Source organism: Fukomys damarensis, unplaced genomic scaffold, assembly GCF_012274545.1.
Source record: "Fukomys damarensis isolate Sample0158 unplaced genomic scaffold, DMR_v1.0_HiC HiC_scaffold_17, whole genome shotgun sequence".
Classification (NCBI taxonomy): Eukaryota; Metazoa; Chordata; class Mammalia; order Rodentia; family Bathyergidae; genus Fukomys; species Fukomys damarensis.
The window spans coordinates 36,045,135-36,063,272 of NW_022900929.1; the positions used below are offsets into that span (position 1 = coordinate 36,045,135).

General features: G+C 53.0%; 1 protein-coding gene across 6 annotated transcripts in view; it reads left to right on the forward strand.

Moving 5' to 3' along the window:
• Bmf (Bcl2 modifying factor) overlaps positions 1 to 16,942 on the forward strand; it is a 21,262-nt gene extending 4,320 nt beyond the window's left edge. For 2 of the 6 annotated variants that reach the window (XM_010624653.2, XM_010624656.3), the window contains 3 exons: positions 1,928 to 2,224; positions 3,841 to 4,001; positions 15,613 to 16,942. In XM_010624653.2, the coding sequence (XP_010622955.1) occupies positions 1,928 to 2,224; positions 3,841 to 4,001; positions 15,613 to 15,714 (560 nt within the window). In that variant the 3' untranslated portion in view covers positions 15,715 to 16,942. Of the gene's footprint in view, positions 1 to 844; positions 1,560 to 1,927; positions 2,225 to 3,840; positions 4,002 to 12,688; positions 12,970 to 15,612 lie in introns of those variants that run through there. The other 4 variants (XR_780383.3, XR_002025379.2, XM_010624657.3 and 1 more) reach the window with 4 other exon arrangements.
• Positions 16,943 to 18,138: the final 1,196 nt, after the last annotated feature.

The window sequence follows — 18,138 nt, forward strand, 5'->3', positions numbered from 1 at the left end:
CCCCCGCGCTGCGGTTTTAGCCCCTGCCTTCTCCTGAGAGGAGGAGGAGTCTAATATCAGCATCCCAGTTCTATCCCTTCCGCGCTGGGTTGGTTCCTATGGCTTCAGTTCCTTTGCTGGGAGAGAAGCATTCCCTGGCAGTGTCCTCAGGAAGTGCCCTCCTCCTGCCAGTATGGACATTACTACTATAGCTCCCGGAAGAGGGAGGAGAGGGTCACTACCTGACCGCGTCAGCACTCCTCCGAAGCTCCCACCTCCCGCCGGCGGGAGAGCCACCTGCAGTTCCCGTGGAGGGTGGCCGGGGGTCCCCGGAGCTTGCAGAGCTGCGCCCTCCGGCTGCACCTCCCCCACCGTCCAGTCTAGGGGAGGGCTGGACTTTGGGGCTCCGCTGGGAGGGGGAGGGGAGGGGATAAGCTTCAAAGGAAACACCAAGACAATGACTCCTGCTTTTGATTGGCTGTGGAGCGCCCCTTCTTAGGTTGGGGTTGCCAGGCTGCCGAGGAGGCTGAGGGGCAGGAGGGGAGCCCCTACCAGGTGACAGCACTTGGTCCTCTCCGGGAGGCACTTTGTTTCCTGTTGCTGATAAGCACGCCCCCCACCACCACCACATACACAGACTCGTGGGAAACACTCTCCAGAGCTGTGTGCTCTGCCGTCCTGTCGGGTGCAGCCTTACTCCTGAGAAGAGGGCTGAGACGGGACGTAGGTATTCGGGGACTGGGTAGAGTGAAGGGAGTCTTGGAGCAAGCACTGCAGAGAACTTGCATGTGGGACAGGCAGGGCTTGTGAATTTGACGGAAAATCCTTGGAGGACTTCCCCAGCCCACAGGCCACTTGGCTTATGCTTCAAAGGCAAGACGCTGGGGGATGGAACTCTTGGGAATAGCTAATTGAGCCTGACAAGGACAAGCTTCGGCCATTTCCTTAACCATTCAGGTGGTCGCTGCTTCCAGTCGCCTCCAGGGTCCTAAGAGGGGCTGTGGGGGTTGGCGGGGCTGGATGGGTCAGAGCGTGGACTTCCAAGAGCCCTCAGGTGGAGCAAGAGGAACTTCTTTATCACCAAGAAACTCACATCAACAACCTGAGTAGTACAGGCAGTGAGTGAGGTCAGAGAGAGGGCTGAATTTCACTTCCTTCTGTGAGGCACAGTGCAGCAATCTCAGGTCAGCATGGGCAGGAGAGGGAGGCAGGGGGCTGAGGAGGATTGGAGACTAGAGAACAGATTGAGCTGGGGGAGGCTGGACACTTTGCAGAGGCTGGACCTATCCCAAGGCCAACTTGTGGGTAGATGGCTCTGCTGTGTTCCAGGCGTGCTGAGGAGGTGGCTACTGTGACTAACTCGGGTCTTTATCCCTTCTCCCAGGACACACTCTCACTACACTGCAGAGTTGTTTGTTGTGTTGTGCAAGTAGGGGGTGGAGACCAGCGTGTATGGCAGTAGGGCGGGGCTTAGCAGGTTTGGAGGGAACCTAGTGGCCCAGGATTGCTGCTTTTGTTTTTGCTGCTGAGCTTGGAGGTTAGCTCAGAATGAGATGAGAGCTTGCAGAATACTCCTTCAGGTGGTCTGTGTGTGTGTGTGTGTGTGAGAGAGAGAGAGCCATTTACAGAGGCTAGACTTGTGTCTGTTTTCCTAGGTACTCTGTGTGCTGGTAGCATCTGCTATTACAACCCTCAGACTCAAACCTTCGACCTGCTTGGGTCAGAAGAGGTCAGGGGAAGGGTGGCTCTGACAGGCCTAGGGGAGAGGCATGGAGAGGTCCTTGACATTGAGGCAGCCACGTGTAGGGACTGGGTGTTACCCATCCTGCAGTGCCCAACTCAGCTCCCTTAGATAAGGAGGGGAAGCAGGAAAGAAAGAAGAGAAGGAGGACTTCCGGGTGTGGCCTGGGCGGGCAGCATCCCAGATGCCTGCATTGCTCCTTAACAGGGGAGATGGAGCCACCTCAGTGTGTGGAGGAGCTGGAGGATGATGTGTTCCAACCCGAGGATGGGGAGCCGGGGACCCAGCCCAGGAGCCTGCTCTCTTCTGATCTCTTTGCCCAGAGCCAGCTGGACTGTCCCCTTGGTCGGCTGCACCTCTTCCCTCTCACCCACTGCTGTGGCCCTGGGCTCAGACCCACCAGCCAGGAAGACAAGGCCACTCAGACCCTCAGCCCATCCTCTCCAAGCCAGGGTGTCATGCTGCCTTGTGGGGTGACTGAGGAACCCCAGCGACTCTTTTATGGTGAGTGCTCTTAGCCTTAGGACTCCTCCTAGAGAGGTTGGAGGACGAGAGAGTACTGTCTCTCCTCAAACCTGTCCTCTGCTATTTCCTTCTCAAAATAAGCAGCAGGGGCTGTCGGTCCCTCATCTTTTTGCCTTTTGCCTCTCTGCTTGTTACTGCTTTTCTCCTTTGCTTTAGCCCCAAATAAGATACATTGCTTTTCTTTTCCTTTTTTTTTTTCTTTTCTTTCTGCTCTGTTGTCCATTCTTGGAGGGATCCTGGGGCTCATTGTGTCTCTTGTGAAATCCTGTGCCCTGTAGTAGCTCAGCCTTTTGTGTCCTGATAGTGGTTTGTCTTCCCTAAACTGGGTAAGGTTGCCCTACAGAAGGCTGGGAGATTGTGGCTCGCTGTTGGCTCTGGAAAAACCCAGCCAGTTCAGGCACGGAGGGTCCCTGAAGGCAGAAGGTGGCCCCAGTTGTCACTTGGGACTTTCTGTGCTTGGAACAGGAACTGGAGAAAGAAGTTGGGCCTGCCTAGGCATAGTGCCAGCAGAAGGGCTCTTTCCAATGCTCAATCAGATAAGCCCCCTTCATTTGTGGGCATAAATGGTTTGTTTTTTGAGACATATGCCCTCCTTTGGCGAAAGGGCAGGGCTAGCCACTTGGCTGTTTTCTTCTTTTAGCACACTGGCTAGTGGAGGGAAGGCGCCGTTTCACGGTCAGTCTGCCGAGTCTGCCTGCGCAGAATGAGATACACTATTCCCGGAGGGAACTGCTGCGCGGGGCACTGCTGGTGAAGCGAATTCTGGAGGGAGTCTGATTAGTTGGACAAGGCTGGTGGCCTGGAAAGCGGGGAAAGGAGGGAGGAGGCAGGCGGGCTGCTGCCCCTAGCGGCCGTTCTGGTGCCAGCACTTGGCGAGCAACCCGCCGGGTTGGGAGCGCTCTCCGGGGGGTCGGGGGGAGGGGACCTCCAGAGAGGAACTTGGCGGTTCTGCGGGCCTCAGGAGTTTCCTCTCGCATTTGTGCCACTGCCCAGAGCTTCGGGTGCTGAGCCCATCTTCTTCTCTGCTGCACTAGAAGAGTGAAGATGCTCCGTGTTTTGTTTCTCTGTGTCCTGCTTTGCTCCCCCCAGGAACTCTGGAGGGCTACTTGCTGCCAGTGGTTTTCCAGAGAGGAGCTGCAACCTGCTGCTACGTTAATAATAAAACTGTGGTCAAGTGTGGCTTGAGAAATAAGGATGGGAGGTTGGCACCCTCACTTGCACACATCACCAGCCTGCCCTGTGCCATGGCACTGACAGTGAATGGAACACAGTAATAAGTGAAGAGAGGCCTGGGGCTCCTCCTTTCTTCTCCTGACAGCGACTATTTTGTGTGAGATCAAACCCAGGGCCTTACACATGCTGAGAACCACTGAACCACACCCAAGCCCCTTCATCAGCTCTTTTTTTAAACCATTGGACAGCTGGCAAGGTAGACTGTCCAAGCTTGGCAGAGTGCCCTGATAAAGGAAGGCTGTTTCCTTTCCCTTCCCATCCTAGTGTTTACCCTCAGGCCTGGGTCATGGCCAGAAGGGCAGACAGGGAGAGGATGGGGCGGGAGTGGAGAAGACTGACAGGTGGGTCTTCTCTCTCCGCAGGCAATGCTGGCTACCGGCTTCCTCTCCCTGCTAGTTTCCCTGCAGGCTTGCCTCTTGGGGAGCAGCCCCCCGAAGGTCAGTGGCAACATCGAGCAGAGGTGCAGATCGCCCGGAAGCTTCAGTGCATTGCAGACCAGTTCCACCGGCTTCACATGCAGCAAGTAGGCGTGAGGGCTGGGGAGAGGCGGGTGTCTACTGGGGCTGGGGCTGAGGCCTGCCCCTCTCCTCCTTAGCGGCTGGTCCCTGCCAAGCGATTGTGGCCTTGGCTTTTGTCATTCCTGTGAAGCGGGTGGGCCCAACTGGATGAGCAGCACTCTTGCCCTCACCTCTGAGCTCCGAGTTGGTTTTCTGCCTGCCCTCAGCTCCTGCTCCGTAGGAGCCAGAGCTCCTTTCAGCAGTTCGCCTTGTCAGGCTCTCTTCCAGGCCAGGGTTGGGGCATGTCTCTCCCAGACCAGTGGGGAAGATTTTTAGGGTGCTGCAGTGAAACGGGCGGTTGGGGGTGCCTGGAGAGGTGCAGTGAGGAAGGGGTAATCCGGCCAGCGGATGGGGCCTGAGTGGGGGAAAGTGGTGGAACCGGTTGAAACCTGACACTTTCCAGCTGGGGAGCCACTCCTCACTGTCTGTCTGGGAACCCCGGCCACAGGCATGGGACTCTGAGCGCACCTCGGAAAGTCTCCCCAGACCGGCGGCCAGCCAGGCGCTCTGCCGGGTGCTTGGCCGGCAGCCTGGCACCAGCCCCGCCAGGGCGGAGCATCGCGTGTCAGCCAAGCATGTGGCAGAGGCCATCAACAAAGGCGGCGGCTGGCAGGCTCGTGCTGGAGGAGCCCTTGGTGCCATGGGCTGGAGGCTGCCCTGTTCCACAGCAGCCGCAGTCTGAGCCTGGCCCCAAGCACTTAACCCTTCCTCACCTGGTGCACTTTCTTGATGGCTGGCTGCCAAGGTGGGGAAAGGAACCTAAGGCTGGATTGTGCTGCAGTAGCCACTGATGAGAAAAGCTACACCACCTGGCAGGGAACATATCCCCCTCCTCCTGGGACTGTGTCCTTGTCCTGGTGGTGGTGGTGGAGGTGATGATGGTGGTGGTGGTGGTGGTGGGGTGTGTGTGTGTGTGTGTGTGTGTGTGTGTGTGTCTGCTGTCTGTCTGCCTGCCTTCCTGCTTGTCTGCTTGTCTGTCTGTCTCTTTCTGTCTGTCTGGAGGTCAGGGGAATAAATAGCTCGCATGATTTTGCAGACCCTGAGATTAGATGGGTAACTTCAGGTGACCAGAAGAGATTTATTGGTGGTGGTCAATTTGACTTTGAGGTCAAACTGTTGCCAGCACCAGGAGGAAGAGGATTAGAGTTAGGAATTAGAGTTGATCTTGGGATTCCTGAGAACAGGCCATTGGGGGTTACATGTGGTTATCCCTCAGCCAGGAGGGAGATTTGGGGCTAGACCTAGCTCTTCCAACTCTTGGGAGCGTGGCCCTGAGCTCAGGTTATAAGGCAGTTTAAGCACCTGCTCTGATCACCTCAGTCCCTGTTCTCTTCCTCGATTGTTTTGTGGAAACTCTGCTTAGAATTTTCCTGCAGTCCACACTGTGGGTTCCTTCTGATTCCCACTTTCAGTCTCCATTCACTCCCCTCTGGTTGTGTGGGCCCATGGGTGAGCCCATCTTAGCTTCTGGTCCTGGTGCCCGACAAAAGCTGTCAGTTCCTAGCTTCATCTGCAGGACATCTGGGAGGCGGCTTTCTCCATTCACAGTAATCTGACCTGGCTCAACAATTATTTCCCAGGATGTTCCCCATATAAGCGGAGCCCTGATTGGCTTGGGAGCAGGCTGGGTGGCCTCCCTTGCCCAGCTGCACCCTGTCGCAGCAGCAGGAGGCCCTTAGCCCAAAATCTGAGCCTGCTCTTTGCTAACTGCAGTTATCTCTCCCAGTTCAGGGCTGCCTACTTGAAGGAACAGGTCATTTCCAGACTCATTTCAGTCAGGGCCTCAGGCGGAGAAACACACGAGCCTTCCCTACCTTGCTCTTCACCCCACCCTGGTGTGCAAGTTCCTGTGCCCTGTCCTCCTGGCAGCCACCTGCTCTTCTACTTTACAGGGACAGAAGGCTGACAAGTAAGGCCTTTCTAGGCCAACAAGTTGATTTAATCAGGTTTTCCTTTCCAACTTTTATCCCCCTGTTCCCCACGAAGGGCCAGAGTGGTAGTAGATGGAGCACCAGCACTCCTGGACCTTTTTAATCTGCCTTTAAAAAGTGAATCACTTTGTGAATTTGATCCTTACAGTAAACTAATCATTTTTCATATCGAGAAAGTATTGTTGTCACTCCTACATTTTTATCGGCCTCCTGTCATTCTTTTAGGCAGAGAGACTGAGGCACTGGGAAGGAAGTTGTCAAGGATTTAGTCTTTAGGCTTCGGGTTCAGAGATCGAAGGTCCAGGTTTGAATAACAGCTCTGCCAACTTTCTCCATTGGGAAGTCATTTGACCCTGCTGAGCCTATTTCCACTTCCTTATAGATCTAACACCGCAGAATATAGTGAAGATTAAGTGAGAAAACCTAAGAAATTTCAGGCACATAGTAATTTTGAAAATATAATTGACAAAATCATATATATTTAAAGTGTTTAACATCTTCCTTTGATATATATATATATATATATATATATAAAATGATTGCTACAGTCAAGCTAGTTAACAGATCATCACCTTACTTATAGCTGTAGATGTTCTTGAACACTTATTTCCTTCTGCTTATAACCCTGATCACCTCTGTACTTGTTCTTGTTGGCTCACAGTTCACTTCTCTCTCTACGTGCCAAGCTGCATCCTGAGCAGATCTGCTTCCCCTGAGCCCTCTTCCTCCTGCCCTATCTACAGAAACCAGTATCCAAGCTGCTCAGTTGAGGTCTGACTTTATCCATTTCTCCTCAGAGAGTGACAATTATTCCCCCATCATTGTGGGCTGCATTTAAAAACCCTCTGAGAGCCGGGGCATGGTGGTGCATGCCTGTAATCCCAGCACTTGGGAGGCTGAGGCAGGAGGATCGCTGTGAGTTCGAGACCAGCCTGGGCTACATAGTGAGTTCCAGGTCAGTCTCAACTATATAGTGAGACCCTGTCTCAAAAACACAACCAACCAACCAAACAACAACAATAAAAACCCTCTGAGAGAGGCTACCCCAGAGGCACTAAGGAGGTTGGGGAGGCCTGACCTCCTTCTTTCGTCCTAAATCTGAAGCCATGTTCAGACAGTGGCCATTGGCCTTCAATCTTGTAGGAATTCTGAGCTGCCCCTTCTGTCCCTTGATATGGACCTCATTATTCTTTTTTTCTGCACCAGAGAAATCTCTCTTGGAGGTATGAAGCAGAGAGAGGGGTGCAGCAAGCAACAGGTTCCTGATGCCCCTGGGTGTCCCAGTATGCAGGCCATGCACCATCTCTGCATTTCCGGAAGAGTGGGGCTAGGGGGAAGATTCACCTGGTTACCCACGTGGTTGGTTCTGGGTGGCTTCTCTGGACCCACAGGTGAGAACTCTATAGAGGTGGAAGATCAGTCAGCCAGTGCTCATCGTTAGCTTTTTGGGCTTCTGAATCAGTGAGAGTTGGAGGCCAGGTAAATGAAGGTAGACGCTTCCAAACCTCTCCATGTGCCCCACCTCTGGCTGAGTCAGGTGAGAAAATTCCCCCTCTTTGTTCCTCATAAACCAGGGCTGCACCCTGATGGCCCCCGATAGTGAGGTACCGTGACCTGGGCTCTGTGAGGGTGGCTTCCTAGGGTTCCCTGGTCTGTTCAGTTTCTGAGCTCGCGGGCTGCCCTGGCCAGAAAGTCCAAGCCTTGGCTTCTTCCATTCCCAATGCTTTCCATTCCTCTAGCAGGTGCCTTGGGAAGAAAAGGAGGAACTGGTTCCCTCCCCTTGGAGAAGCCTCTTGTCTCATTGGGCCCATCTTGAAATTTGTAGGTGTCTGGGTGATGTTAAGAAGCTAAACATTCCGCCCCAAAAGTAGCTGCAGTAGGCCACTGAGTGAGTCTAAAGCTGCAGGAGGGTTGGAATTCTTCATAATAGAAATGGGGTTTTTACTTGGACCAGGAGTGTCTCCATTCAGAAAAGCCAGATTTGGAAATTCCCTGAATAGTAATTAGACTTTTTGAATAATGAAATCTAAGAAAACTTTCAGAGGGCCAGGGATGTAGCTCAGTGGACCTGCCTGGCAAGCTCAAGGTCCTAAGTTTGATCCTTGGTACCACAAAAACAAAAACAACAACAAAAACCCCAGTTCTGCCACTTAACATGGTCATGGGTAGGATCACTTAACCCTGGCAAGCCTCAGGATCCAATGCTTACTTTGCAGAGTTGCTGTGAAAGGCATTTGAGAAGTGTAATACAAATAACAATTGGGCTGAAGGTGTAGCTCATTGGTAGAGTACTTGCCTAGCATGTGTGAGGCCCTGGGTTCAATCCCCAGCACTGCAAACAACAACACACTTTTGGATACTTTTGGAAATGTGTTAAAAGATGAGTTTGGGGTTTCTCTTGGACCTGGCTTTACAATTCTTAGGGTCCTCACTTGGAAATTGTCCTGAAGTTGGGTGATTGCAGCTTCTCTGCCTGGCAGCCTGGATCCTTTGTTGGGTGGGGAGGCTGACTGCTTTCTGACTCTTCAGGATGCTTTCTGTGTTGGTGAGTTGTTTTCTGGGGTTCAGACCATGGACAGTGAGGTTGCCTGGGTTCTCCAGGGGACAGCCCTGGAAAAGGGCTGCAGAGGTTTGCCCATGAGTGAAAAATGCCCCTAGAGAGCCAGGGTCTATCCCAGGAGATAGCCAGGTCCACCCAGGACAGTGCCAGGGGAAGAGCTTTGGAGAGGCCATGTGTGTGAAAGCCAGTGCTGGGACTTGGGGGCCCCATGTTTGCTCTGTGGCTGGCTCTGTTTATATCACTTGCTATATTTAGATTCTGAGTCATCAGCGTGGCAGACTAGAGGCTGAGTTCCCCACACACTCTGCACCTGACTGCTCTCTCTTCCAGGAGAAGGGCCTTGTAGTTCCGGACAGTTTGTTCCTCCCTGCCCACCAGGGAAGGCCGTGGGGATGGGAATTAGCTTTGGGTTTGGAGACGAGAGGGGAGGTGATGGGAAGAAAGGGGTGGGGTGGCACAAAGAAGGATAAATAAAAATATCTGGTTTGCCTTATGATCCACTCCTGGCAGCCAAGAGGGCATGGTCCATGGCCTGAACAAGAGCAGCCAGCTCAGGGGATGCTTACCTTTGTCCTGGTCCAGTTTGCCTTGTCCTGTATAGCAAAGTGGCCCCAGACAGGACGAGAGCATCCCCTATAAAGACCCCAAGTTGGAGTCAGAACCCTGGGGTTTCCTCTCCAATGTCATATTCTGGCAACAAGCCTGCCCCTCCTCCATCCCCTCCCTCCCTCCTCCTGACCTCCCTCCTCTCTGATCAGGGCACACGCCGTGGTTCCCTCTGGAGGACTTTAGAAGTTGCCCAGTAGTCTGATGAGGCCATTCTGAGCCAGAGGGAAACTGAAACAACGTGATCCCTGGAGTGGGCCAGGCGTGCTGTGTAGGGGTACTGGAGCCAGTGCCCTCAGCTGGGGTGGAAGAGGCCTTGCTGCCCCCTGCTGCCCTTTCTTTCTTGGAGGAGCAATTAGGGTTGCCATGGTGGCTTCAACATCCTGTTGGCACTGCCAGCTGGGCTGAGGAAGCTCTTGGCAAGGATATTTTTTCCTTTCCATTTTGCCGGGCTACTAGCTACTTGGGTGTCTGGGTCAGAAGCAGTCTGGGACCTACTGGGCCCACGGGTTTCCCTGGGTGTCAGAATCCCTGGCTCAGCTTGGCAGGCTGGAATTTGGAGCCCAGTTGCTTTTGGCTACTGCGACCAGTCTTAAAGACAAAAACCCAGTGTCTCTCCAAGACTGTACACCCACTCTGAAGGTGGTACTCCTGGGGCAGGCCCTGTGTGCAGAGATTGTCCCCACTCAGCATGATGGGCCGGGTCCCGTGTCTCCCTGTACTCCCCAGAAAGGGTGAGCTGCTCTGTCTACTCCTAGACCCCCTCATTCCCATTTTATAGGAAACGGGGGCTCAGATAAGCCAGGTAACATAACTAAGTTATGGTGTGAGGGGCTGAGTTGGGGGTCACACACTTCTGATTGATTCTAAAACCATGATCCTCCCATCTCCCACACCTGCTTCTCAGCAGGCACATTCCAGAAAGCTAGAGAACAATGGAGCTCCCATTTATTGCCCTGGCCCGTTCTGCCTCATAAAATACTTAGTGCTGTGTTCTTGCTTTCTTCCCCATTAGATTGTAAAATAGTTGAGAGCAAGGTTTCTATCTGAATCATTTTTGTATCCCTCTTAACTTTCAGCTCAATTGGGTGTTTTATAAAAGCTTGCTGAATTGAACAAAAACATCTTTCCAACAGCTTCTAACTGGAATTGTCCTGAAGTTGCCCTTAACTCAGTGTCCCTGTTCTCAGCTGGAAGATTCTTTCCCTCAACCTGGGCCTGGGTCACTTTGGAGTGTCACAGGGGAAAAGGAAGAGGTAGGAAAACTTCACTTTACAGAGTGCGGAGCTCCCAGTGAAGTAGAGTATGTCCAATTCTGTATTTTAAAGAAAATAGGGGGGTGGTTTCAGAGCATGGTCTGATGTTCTAATTTCACACCTGCCTTGGCTTTACTTCTGTTTGATCTTCAGTTAGCTCTGCTCCAGAAAGGTTTTTTCTGTATGGTCCATAGCATCCTTTCTAAGTAGTTAATGGCCTGGAAACAATGTCTTTAAACATACCAGGGTAGCGGCTCTGTGGCAATTCTCTTTGCAGAGGTCCCACTGCTTTCATAATAAGGAAACGCCCTGTAACATTTTAGCGAGAGGACGTAGTTTGGAGTCGGGAGTCAGGGATTTGGATCACCTCCCTGACTCCTTGGCTCTTTCAAGCCTTTGCTTCTCACCTGTAAAATGGGATTGAAAATACCCATTCTTCTTGTGCCCCAGGTTTTTATGGGTTTCAAATGGGAAGATCGGGAAGTGCTTTGTCTCTATCTGAGATGGTATCGATTGCCGTCTGGTAATTTTGCACTGGGTGTGTCAGGGCCTTCTGGAGCCCTGTGCAGTGTGGTTCTGCTTGCTCCTCTGATTCTGGCTTAGCTCTGCTGCTCCTGGAGCACTGGCGAAACACGGAGCCCCCAGAGAGTGTGAGCTGCATCTGAACAGAGCCAGGCCAAGGGAGATTCTTATCCAGGCAGCACTGGGACACACTTGGTGCTGAATACAGAGGCCGGGTGGGACAAAACAGAGTTTGATTTGTGTAATCCAACCTTGTCAATACCGTGGCCAGCTTTGTGTTTATTTTTTTTCAAGCCTTTCACTAGTTGGCCTCTCTTAGTTGAGAGGCTTAGGCTGTCACATAAAGGACAGCTTTCAACCTGGCTAGATATCAGTTGTTCTTGGCCTCAGACAATTGGTTATCGGTAGTCACTCCAGGACATACTTGTTAAACACCTAGTGTGTGCTCTGTACAGTCCTCATTATGCAAGACATAAAACTGAATGTCCGCCACTGCCCGCCTCTCCTGGCTCCAGCAGGAAAGTGAATCTAAGCCACGGAATATCTGTCAGTCTCTCTGAGACCCCAATTCATACCCTCTTGAACCAGAAGAGAGCACTTTGACCTTCTGTGCTAGGGCCCATTCCCTCCTCATTCTCCCTTCTTTAATAAAAAGCTGGGCTTGGTCCTAGGCTGTAAATTTGAAGCTTCTACAGTGAACTTTACGTTTGCTGTCCCCGGTCCCCCACCCCTGCATTCTGTGAGTGGCGCCCACGCTGGTCTGGGAGAGCTGTGCCATGCCCCTGGGGTTTGCCCTCATTGATCTCAGACTGTGCCAGGGGCCGGGAGTCAGAGGCCAGGCACACTCCTTCCTGGTTCCCCTTCCTCTGCCTTCTCCTCCACACCCTCCTCGGGAAGGACCCAGCTCTCTAGTGTTTTGGTGTCTTTGTGTCCTTCATCCTGTTCAGTAAAGGCCGGTTTCCTTCCTCCTTACTATTTCTCTCTCTGGCCTCCCTTCGAGTTCTTTTCCTTTCCTTTTAGACAGGCCGTTTTGTTTAACTTTTAGACGGTACTTTATGTCCTGGCCATCCTTTGGAATCAGGGCATTCTTCAGTCCTCTCGGTCGAGGCAGTGCGGTTTCCTTTGGGGGCTGCCCTATGGCTGGAGAGGCCCAGGTGCTGTCTGTGCGGCTGTGCTTGTGCCATGGAGACTGCAGGGTGACAGTGTCTAATGGCTGGTGCTCTGTGTTGTGATGGGGAAAATAGTTGTGCTAACAGACTCCTTGGAGCTTGAAAGCTCTTCAGTGGTTTCCAGAAGCCTGTGGCCTGGCTACCATGGTGCCACCTGGCAGGATTTACCTCTGCGCCAGCCCCCGGGGCGGGGCATTACTGAGGTTGAAAGGGACCGAAGAAGACACCAGACTGTGAAGTGTTCTCTTGCAGGCTGTAGGATCATAAAGAGACTTTATCTTCTCCTCTTTCATTTCTTGAATTTTCCCATTTTTCCATAATTAACACATATTGCTTTGAGGATGAAAATATAGCGTACCATAAATGTTACCTCTGACTTTTAAACTGTGACCCAGGGAGCTTGTCTAACATACAGATTTCTGGGAACATCTGACTGCTGGCCTGCGTGGGGCTGAGGATGCTCGACAGCAGCTCTTCAGCTGGCTGTGACATAGTCAGATTAGGAGACTGAGGATCAAATACGGGCCCTGCATTTTCCTTCCAAATCAAGTGAGTGCACAAGTGGGTTAGGAAGAGATCTCATCCTAAAGCCAGGCCTCTTCTTCCTAGCCTGGGAGTCCAGCCACCGCCTGCAGTGCCTTTCTTCTAGTTCATGATTCCTGGAGACTGGAATAGGCAGAGGTCAGAACAGGACCCTTCCTGAAGGCTGGCTTGTGTACTACCCATGCCTGCCTGGGCCCTCTGCAGACCTCCCACCTTCTCGTCCAGTAGCGCTCACCGGCCACAGCTACTTCTGCTCCCCCACACTGCCTCCAGAGGATGCCAGATAAAGACACTGCCTTGCCTTATCCCCAGAGACCTCAAGGGCCAAGAAGTTACCCAGGCATCAGGTAGGATTTGGGAGAGACTGAAGTGTGCAGCGCTGGGGTTGGCCCAGGCCCCAGGCCTAGTAGCTTTTTTTTTTTTTTTGCTTTTTGACACAGGGTCTCACTATGTAGTTGAGACTGTCCTGGAACTCACTATGTAGCCCAGGCTGGTCTGGAACTCACAGCGATCCTCCTGCCTCAGCTTCCTGAGTGCTGGGATTACAGGTGTGCATCACCATGTTCGGCAAGGGCATAGACTTTTGATCTCTCTCCCTTAGCCCCTGAGCTGTTTGTGATGATTCAGTGAAGGGAAGGGAGGGGGATCTGCTCTCTGGTATAAAGAGAGACAGATAGTGTCACTCTGGGCAAGGTGAAAGAGATATTGCTTGAGGGCCAGATGGTCTGGGTTCAGTCCAGTCCCTGCCACTTACTAGCTGGGGGTGGCTAAATTACCTAACTGATTATCTGTACCTGGCATGGCGACATACGTCTAATTCACTGGGTTGAAGAGGACCAGAGGAGTTGACAGTGTATACTTAGAGGTATGTGCTCCAGCACCACGGAACACCTGAATATCTGATTTGGTCTGTCTGCTTTCTGCTGCCCTTCTGTGTGATACCCAGGCTGCTGGCCCATGCACTTTGAGAAGGAAGGGCATAGAGCGCTGTCTGGGTTACTTTCTTGTCACTAGGACAAAACACTTGACACCCACAGTTTAAAGGAGGGAAGGTTTTATTTTGGCTCACAGTTTTAGTCCATAGTCTGCTGGTTCCAGGATGGCAGAGGGGTATTCGCTGGACCAACCCACTGATGAAGGTGGCACCCTGCCACCATCCCATCACCTTCCAAAAGCCACAGCTCTGAGCACGCCAGCCTTCTAGGGAACATTTTTAGATTTAACTCTAAATCTGGTCTCCAGTCCACGCCGTTACTGTTACGGCGGTGGTGTTCTTGCCACTTGGCCTTTTCAGGCAGGCACCTGAGGAGTCAGGGTGCCTGCAGACTGGCCTCTGCAGGGGTGTGTCCTTTCCTGCATTCTCCTTCTGTTCCACCACATGACCTTTGCACCTGTTCTGGGCAGCAGCTGGGGAGGGGAGGTAGGAGGAGGGGTCCTCTGCTCAGCTGCTCCAGACCAAATCCATTTTCACACTGCTTTACTCTAACCAGATTTTGTTAAGCTCGGCATGTTTCCTCTTTTTACTTGTCTTTGTTTACAAAACACAAGAACGCAGCCCGTCTGCAGCGCTGTGGGCCAGTCCTCTCTGTACACCGGACTTCCCTTGCCCTCCTAGCAGGGCTGTGGCTCCAGACTGCTCAGCTATTTTCTAGTTTCTGCCCACAGGGAAAGAGCTCTCCTGTTGCCTTGGGCACAGGGCACTGTGTGCTCACCTGGGTTGGCAGGGCCCTGAGGTCAGCCTCGGTGGGCACTGCTTCTCTCTTTGTGGCTGAGGATGGGGCAAGGCAAAACCAGCAGCCCACGTGGTTCCTGGGAAAAGGGCTGGATGGACCTGGGCAGCTCTGGAGTCCAGGAGACCTGTGCTCATATCTGTCCAGTCATCCCACTGACTTTATCCTTTGTCTGTTGGACTAGGAGTTGCCTGGCAGGGGCCAGTGGCCACAATGAAAGACTAAGAGAGAGCCTCAGCTCCCCAGGGCATTTCACATAAACTTGCCTGCTGACGGGGCCCCTGAAGGAATCCAAGTCCGGCCTGTGCTGGCCCCTTTCTGCACACTGGGTTTTTATTCCCCTGTCCACCAAGAGCCCCGTGGAGGCCCAGCCCAGTCCTCCTCCCCTGGCAGACAAGGAGAGAACAAAGACTGCCTCTTCAGCACCCCCTTGTCCTCTCCGGGCCTCTGCTGACCCCCGGGAAATGGTACCTGGAGTGGGCCGGACACCAGCCAGTACCCTGGGAACAGCTGACCCCTCAACTTTGCTCCCCACTTCCCAGCCTGTAGTAGAACCTGGGATAACCTCCAGAGCGAGAGCATGGTGTGCATTCTTTGTTTTTGTTTTGTTTTCAAGTATGTTCTTGCTTAACATTTAATTGGCTCCAGTCAGTAGGAAAGCCTCCAAGAGGGGTTATTTATGGCTTACTGTCAAGAGCAGCTATAAAAAGGGCAGTGCAGAGCTGGAGATGCTGAGAAGGGGGAGTGGGCGGGGCAGGGGGAGTTTGCACTGGATGAAATCAGGTTTTTGCTGCCTCAGCAGTGTGGTTTAAATTGAAGATTAACCCTTTGACCTTCACAGTGTCAAATCACTTGCAGATGGAGGCTCACCCCCCCCTTTCCCCGAAGTTCTCTGTGTTACTTTGGAGTGGGGAGGGGGGGTGACTTCTTTCTCTCCAGGCAAGTTCGTTGTTCCTGCAATAGAGCTGGGGCCCGGGGGGCTTGGGAGCCAATCTGATTAAAAGCAGCACTGGGCTAAACTCTGGAAAATCCTATGAGTGGAGGAAAAAGTCTAATCCTCGCGCTCATAGTGCAGAAGAGCCTGGCCCTGTCTTTTGAATGCCAGTTGTTTGGGGAGAACCCAGCTATCTCCTTACTCCCTTGTCTCTCACCCTCACCCTTTGCTGGACTGATGGGATTGAAGTGTTGGCCCTGAGGCCCAGAGGTCTGAACGCTCACTGGGAATAATTAAGCAGTCAAGGTGATCTTTTTCCCTTCCAGCACCAACAGAACCGGAATCGCGCGTGGTGGCAGGTCCTGCTCTTCCTGCACAATCTCGGTCTGAACGGAGAAGAAAACAGGGAAGGGGCAGGTCCTAGGTGAGGCTGGGCCGCCCTCTTCGCATGGACCATCAGGAATGCACGCAATCTGGGACAGAAGGACTTCGGGGAGGATGGACACTGTCTTGTGAAGTCGTTTTTGTTGTTATTTGTGACAGTTCTCTGTGTGTACATACAGCATACCCCTGAGGGGACCTTCTTCCCGCCATTCGGGGGTGCGACCAGAGATGGGGGCCTTTGTCAAACACTGTTGAAGGAGAGGCTGACATGACTGTCTGTGAGGGTGGAAACTCCCCAGGGCCCTGGCAAGTCACTTCTTCAGTCAGCCAGCTTGGAAGATGACCAGTTCCTCATGTTGTCCAGGAAGTGGACTAGTGTTTTTCTGTAGGAATTCTGTCAAGAAATAGGAGCCTGAATTAGACCCGCCAGTTCCACTGGACCTATCAGTCTTCCCCATGCACTGGGGCTATGGCCCCTTAGGTCTCCTGTTTTAACCTGCTGGGGTCTTGGCCTGGGGCTCCCCAGCTAAGGCTGGCAGGGTTGCCAGACCCGCCAGCCAGTTCGTTCTGAATCTGGGTTCTCATGTGGCCCAGCCAGTGCCCGCCCCAAGGGCTCAGGGATTCTTGCCCAGACCCTGTCACCTCCAGCAGACCTCAGGGAGGGTTGGGTTTCTCCAGGGACCCCTCAAAAGTGCCGCTCGTGAATCAACCTTTTGGATGGGCCTCACATCCGATCTGGTCCTGTGCGGAGGCCCCAGGATTGGTCCTTAGCTGCAGAAACATTGCCACTTCTGCTGCCTGGCTGTCAGCCACAGATGAGTCAAAGCCAGTCACCGTGCTGCACCCAGCAGCTTGTGCCTTTGTCAGCTCCGTTTCCAAAAATCCCAGCCACCTGGACTGTGTTCTACCCCGAGTCACGCTGAGGGACATAAAGGGGCGGGCTCGCCCCAGGGCTGGGAGATGTGATGGCCAGCTCCCTGATGCAAGTCTGGCCCCACAGGACCCCAGACCCTGGTCTCCTTGGAAAATAGACCTCCTCCCCGCTGAGCCCGCATGCCTTTTTTCACACCTCCTGGGATACAGCAAGAAGCAAGGACAGTGGCTTTGTCAGTGGAAAAGTGACTTTTAGAGTAATAGACGATGGTCAGCTCATGAGACTGTCAAAACTAGGCACACATTTCCTGTGTTCCTCTGGCTTCCAGCTAGGCTGGCAGGGCATGTTCTGGAGCTCAGCAAGGTCCCAGCTGCCTCTGAACTTCACCCTTCTCTTTCTGCTGTGGCACTGATGGAGGGAATTTAAAGCAGCTGGTCTGGCAGCTCTGATAGCAGACACAAGGAATCTGTTAACCAGATACCTAGAAGTCAAATTACAGTTTTTACATATGTGAGAAAAGACAACATTGGTGCTAAAGTTGAAGCGAAGCCCAAAGAAAGGCAAAGAAGACCCTGGGTCTACTCAAGAAAATTGCAGGAGGAGTCCAGAGTAGACTTTCAAATCTGAACAGGTCCAAACTCCTCTAGTTATGCAGTCTTTAGTACTGTTGAAGGACAACTGATCTGGATGTACAGTTGGGCAGGTTGTTCACTGCCTGAGGGGACCTGCAGAGGGAGCTAAAGGAGGCTAAAATCCTGCCTGTTCTCTGCTCTAATCTGTGTGCACTGAAGTGGGGCTGCAGCTGCTCCGTTAGGGCTGCCTTTCCTTATTTGCACAGAGGTACCATATGTGCCCACAGTGTGGTTCTGAGAAGGACCTTACCTAGTGCGTACGCCTTTGTTTTGTTCTGCTCAGATGATTGGAGTTATTACCTCTTCTTGGCCAGAATCATTTTCTCAGGGTGTGTACTGTGGCTGGCCTGCTAAGAAGATGGGTTCCTGCTACAAGGAGAAGGGGCCCAGGGAACGATGTGAGAGTGGCCCTGGGACACCCTGACCCCTGTGAGACCCAGCCTTCCTAGTGGTCTCCACACCATGTGGTGACTGGGAGGACGCAAGTTGTCTTCCCTCCCCTGATCCAGGCTGCGCAGGCTGCTGCTGGTGGAGGCCTGCGTGATGCCCCCAAAACCAGCCACTTTAGCCCCTCTTGGCAGGCTTCCCGCCTCAGTGCTGAGGCAAAGTCATCAGCTCGGGAGCTCCCGACGGGCAAGGCTGGTTGTCCCACATCCCGTCCTGAGAACAGAGCACAGCAGAACATCCAGCCTGCAGCCAGGCGAAAGTCAATCTCATGGCACTGTCTCCTGCGAGGTGCCAAGCCAGAAAGGAAGTCACTGTCTTAGGCCGGCCATGTAAAACTTAAGCCTCCTCCTATTCCTCCTTCCTAAAAGTGCAGTCCTCAAAGTGGGCTGGGGATAGTGGCAATGCGCTGGCCCAGCATTGAGGTGGGAAGTAAGGAAGCCCCAGGAGGGTACATTCCCCCAGGCTGGCTGTGTAATAGGCCCTGCTCCTTCCACTCCCCAAGTCCAGCCTCAGGA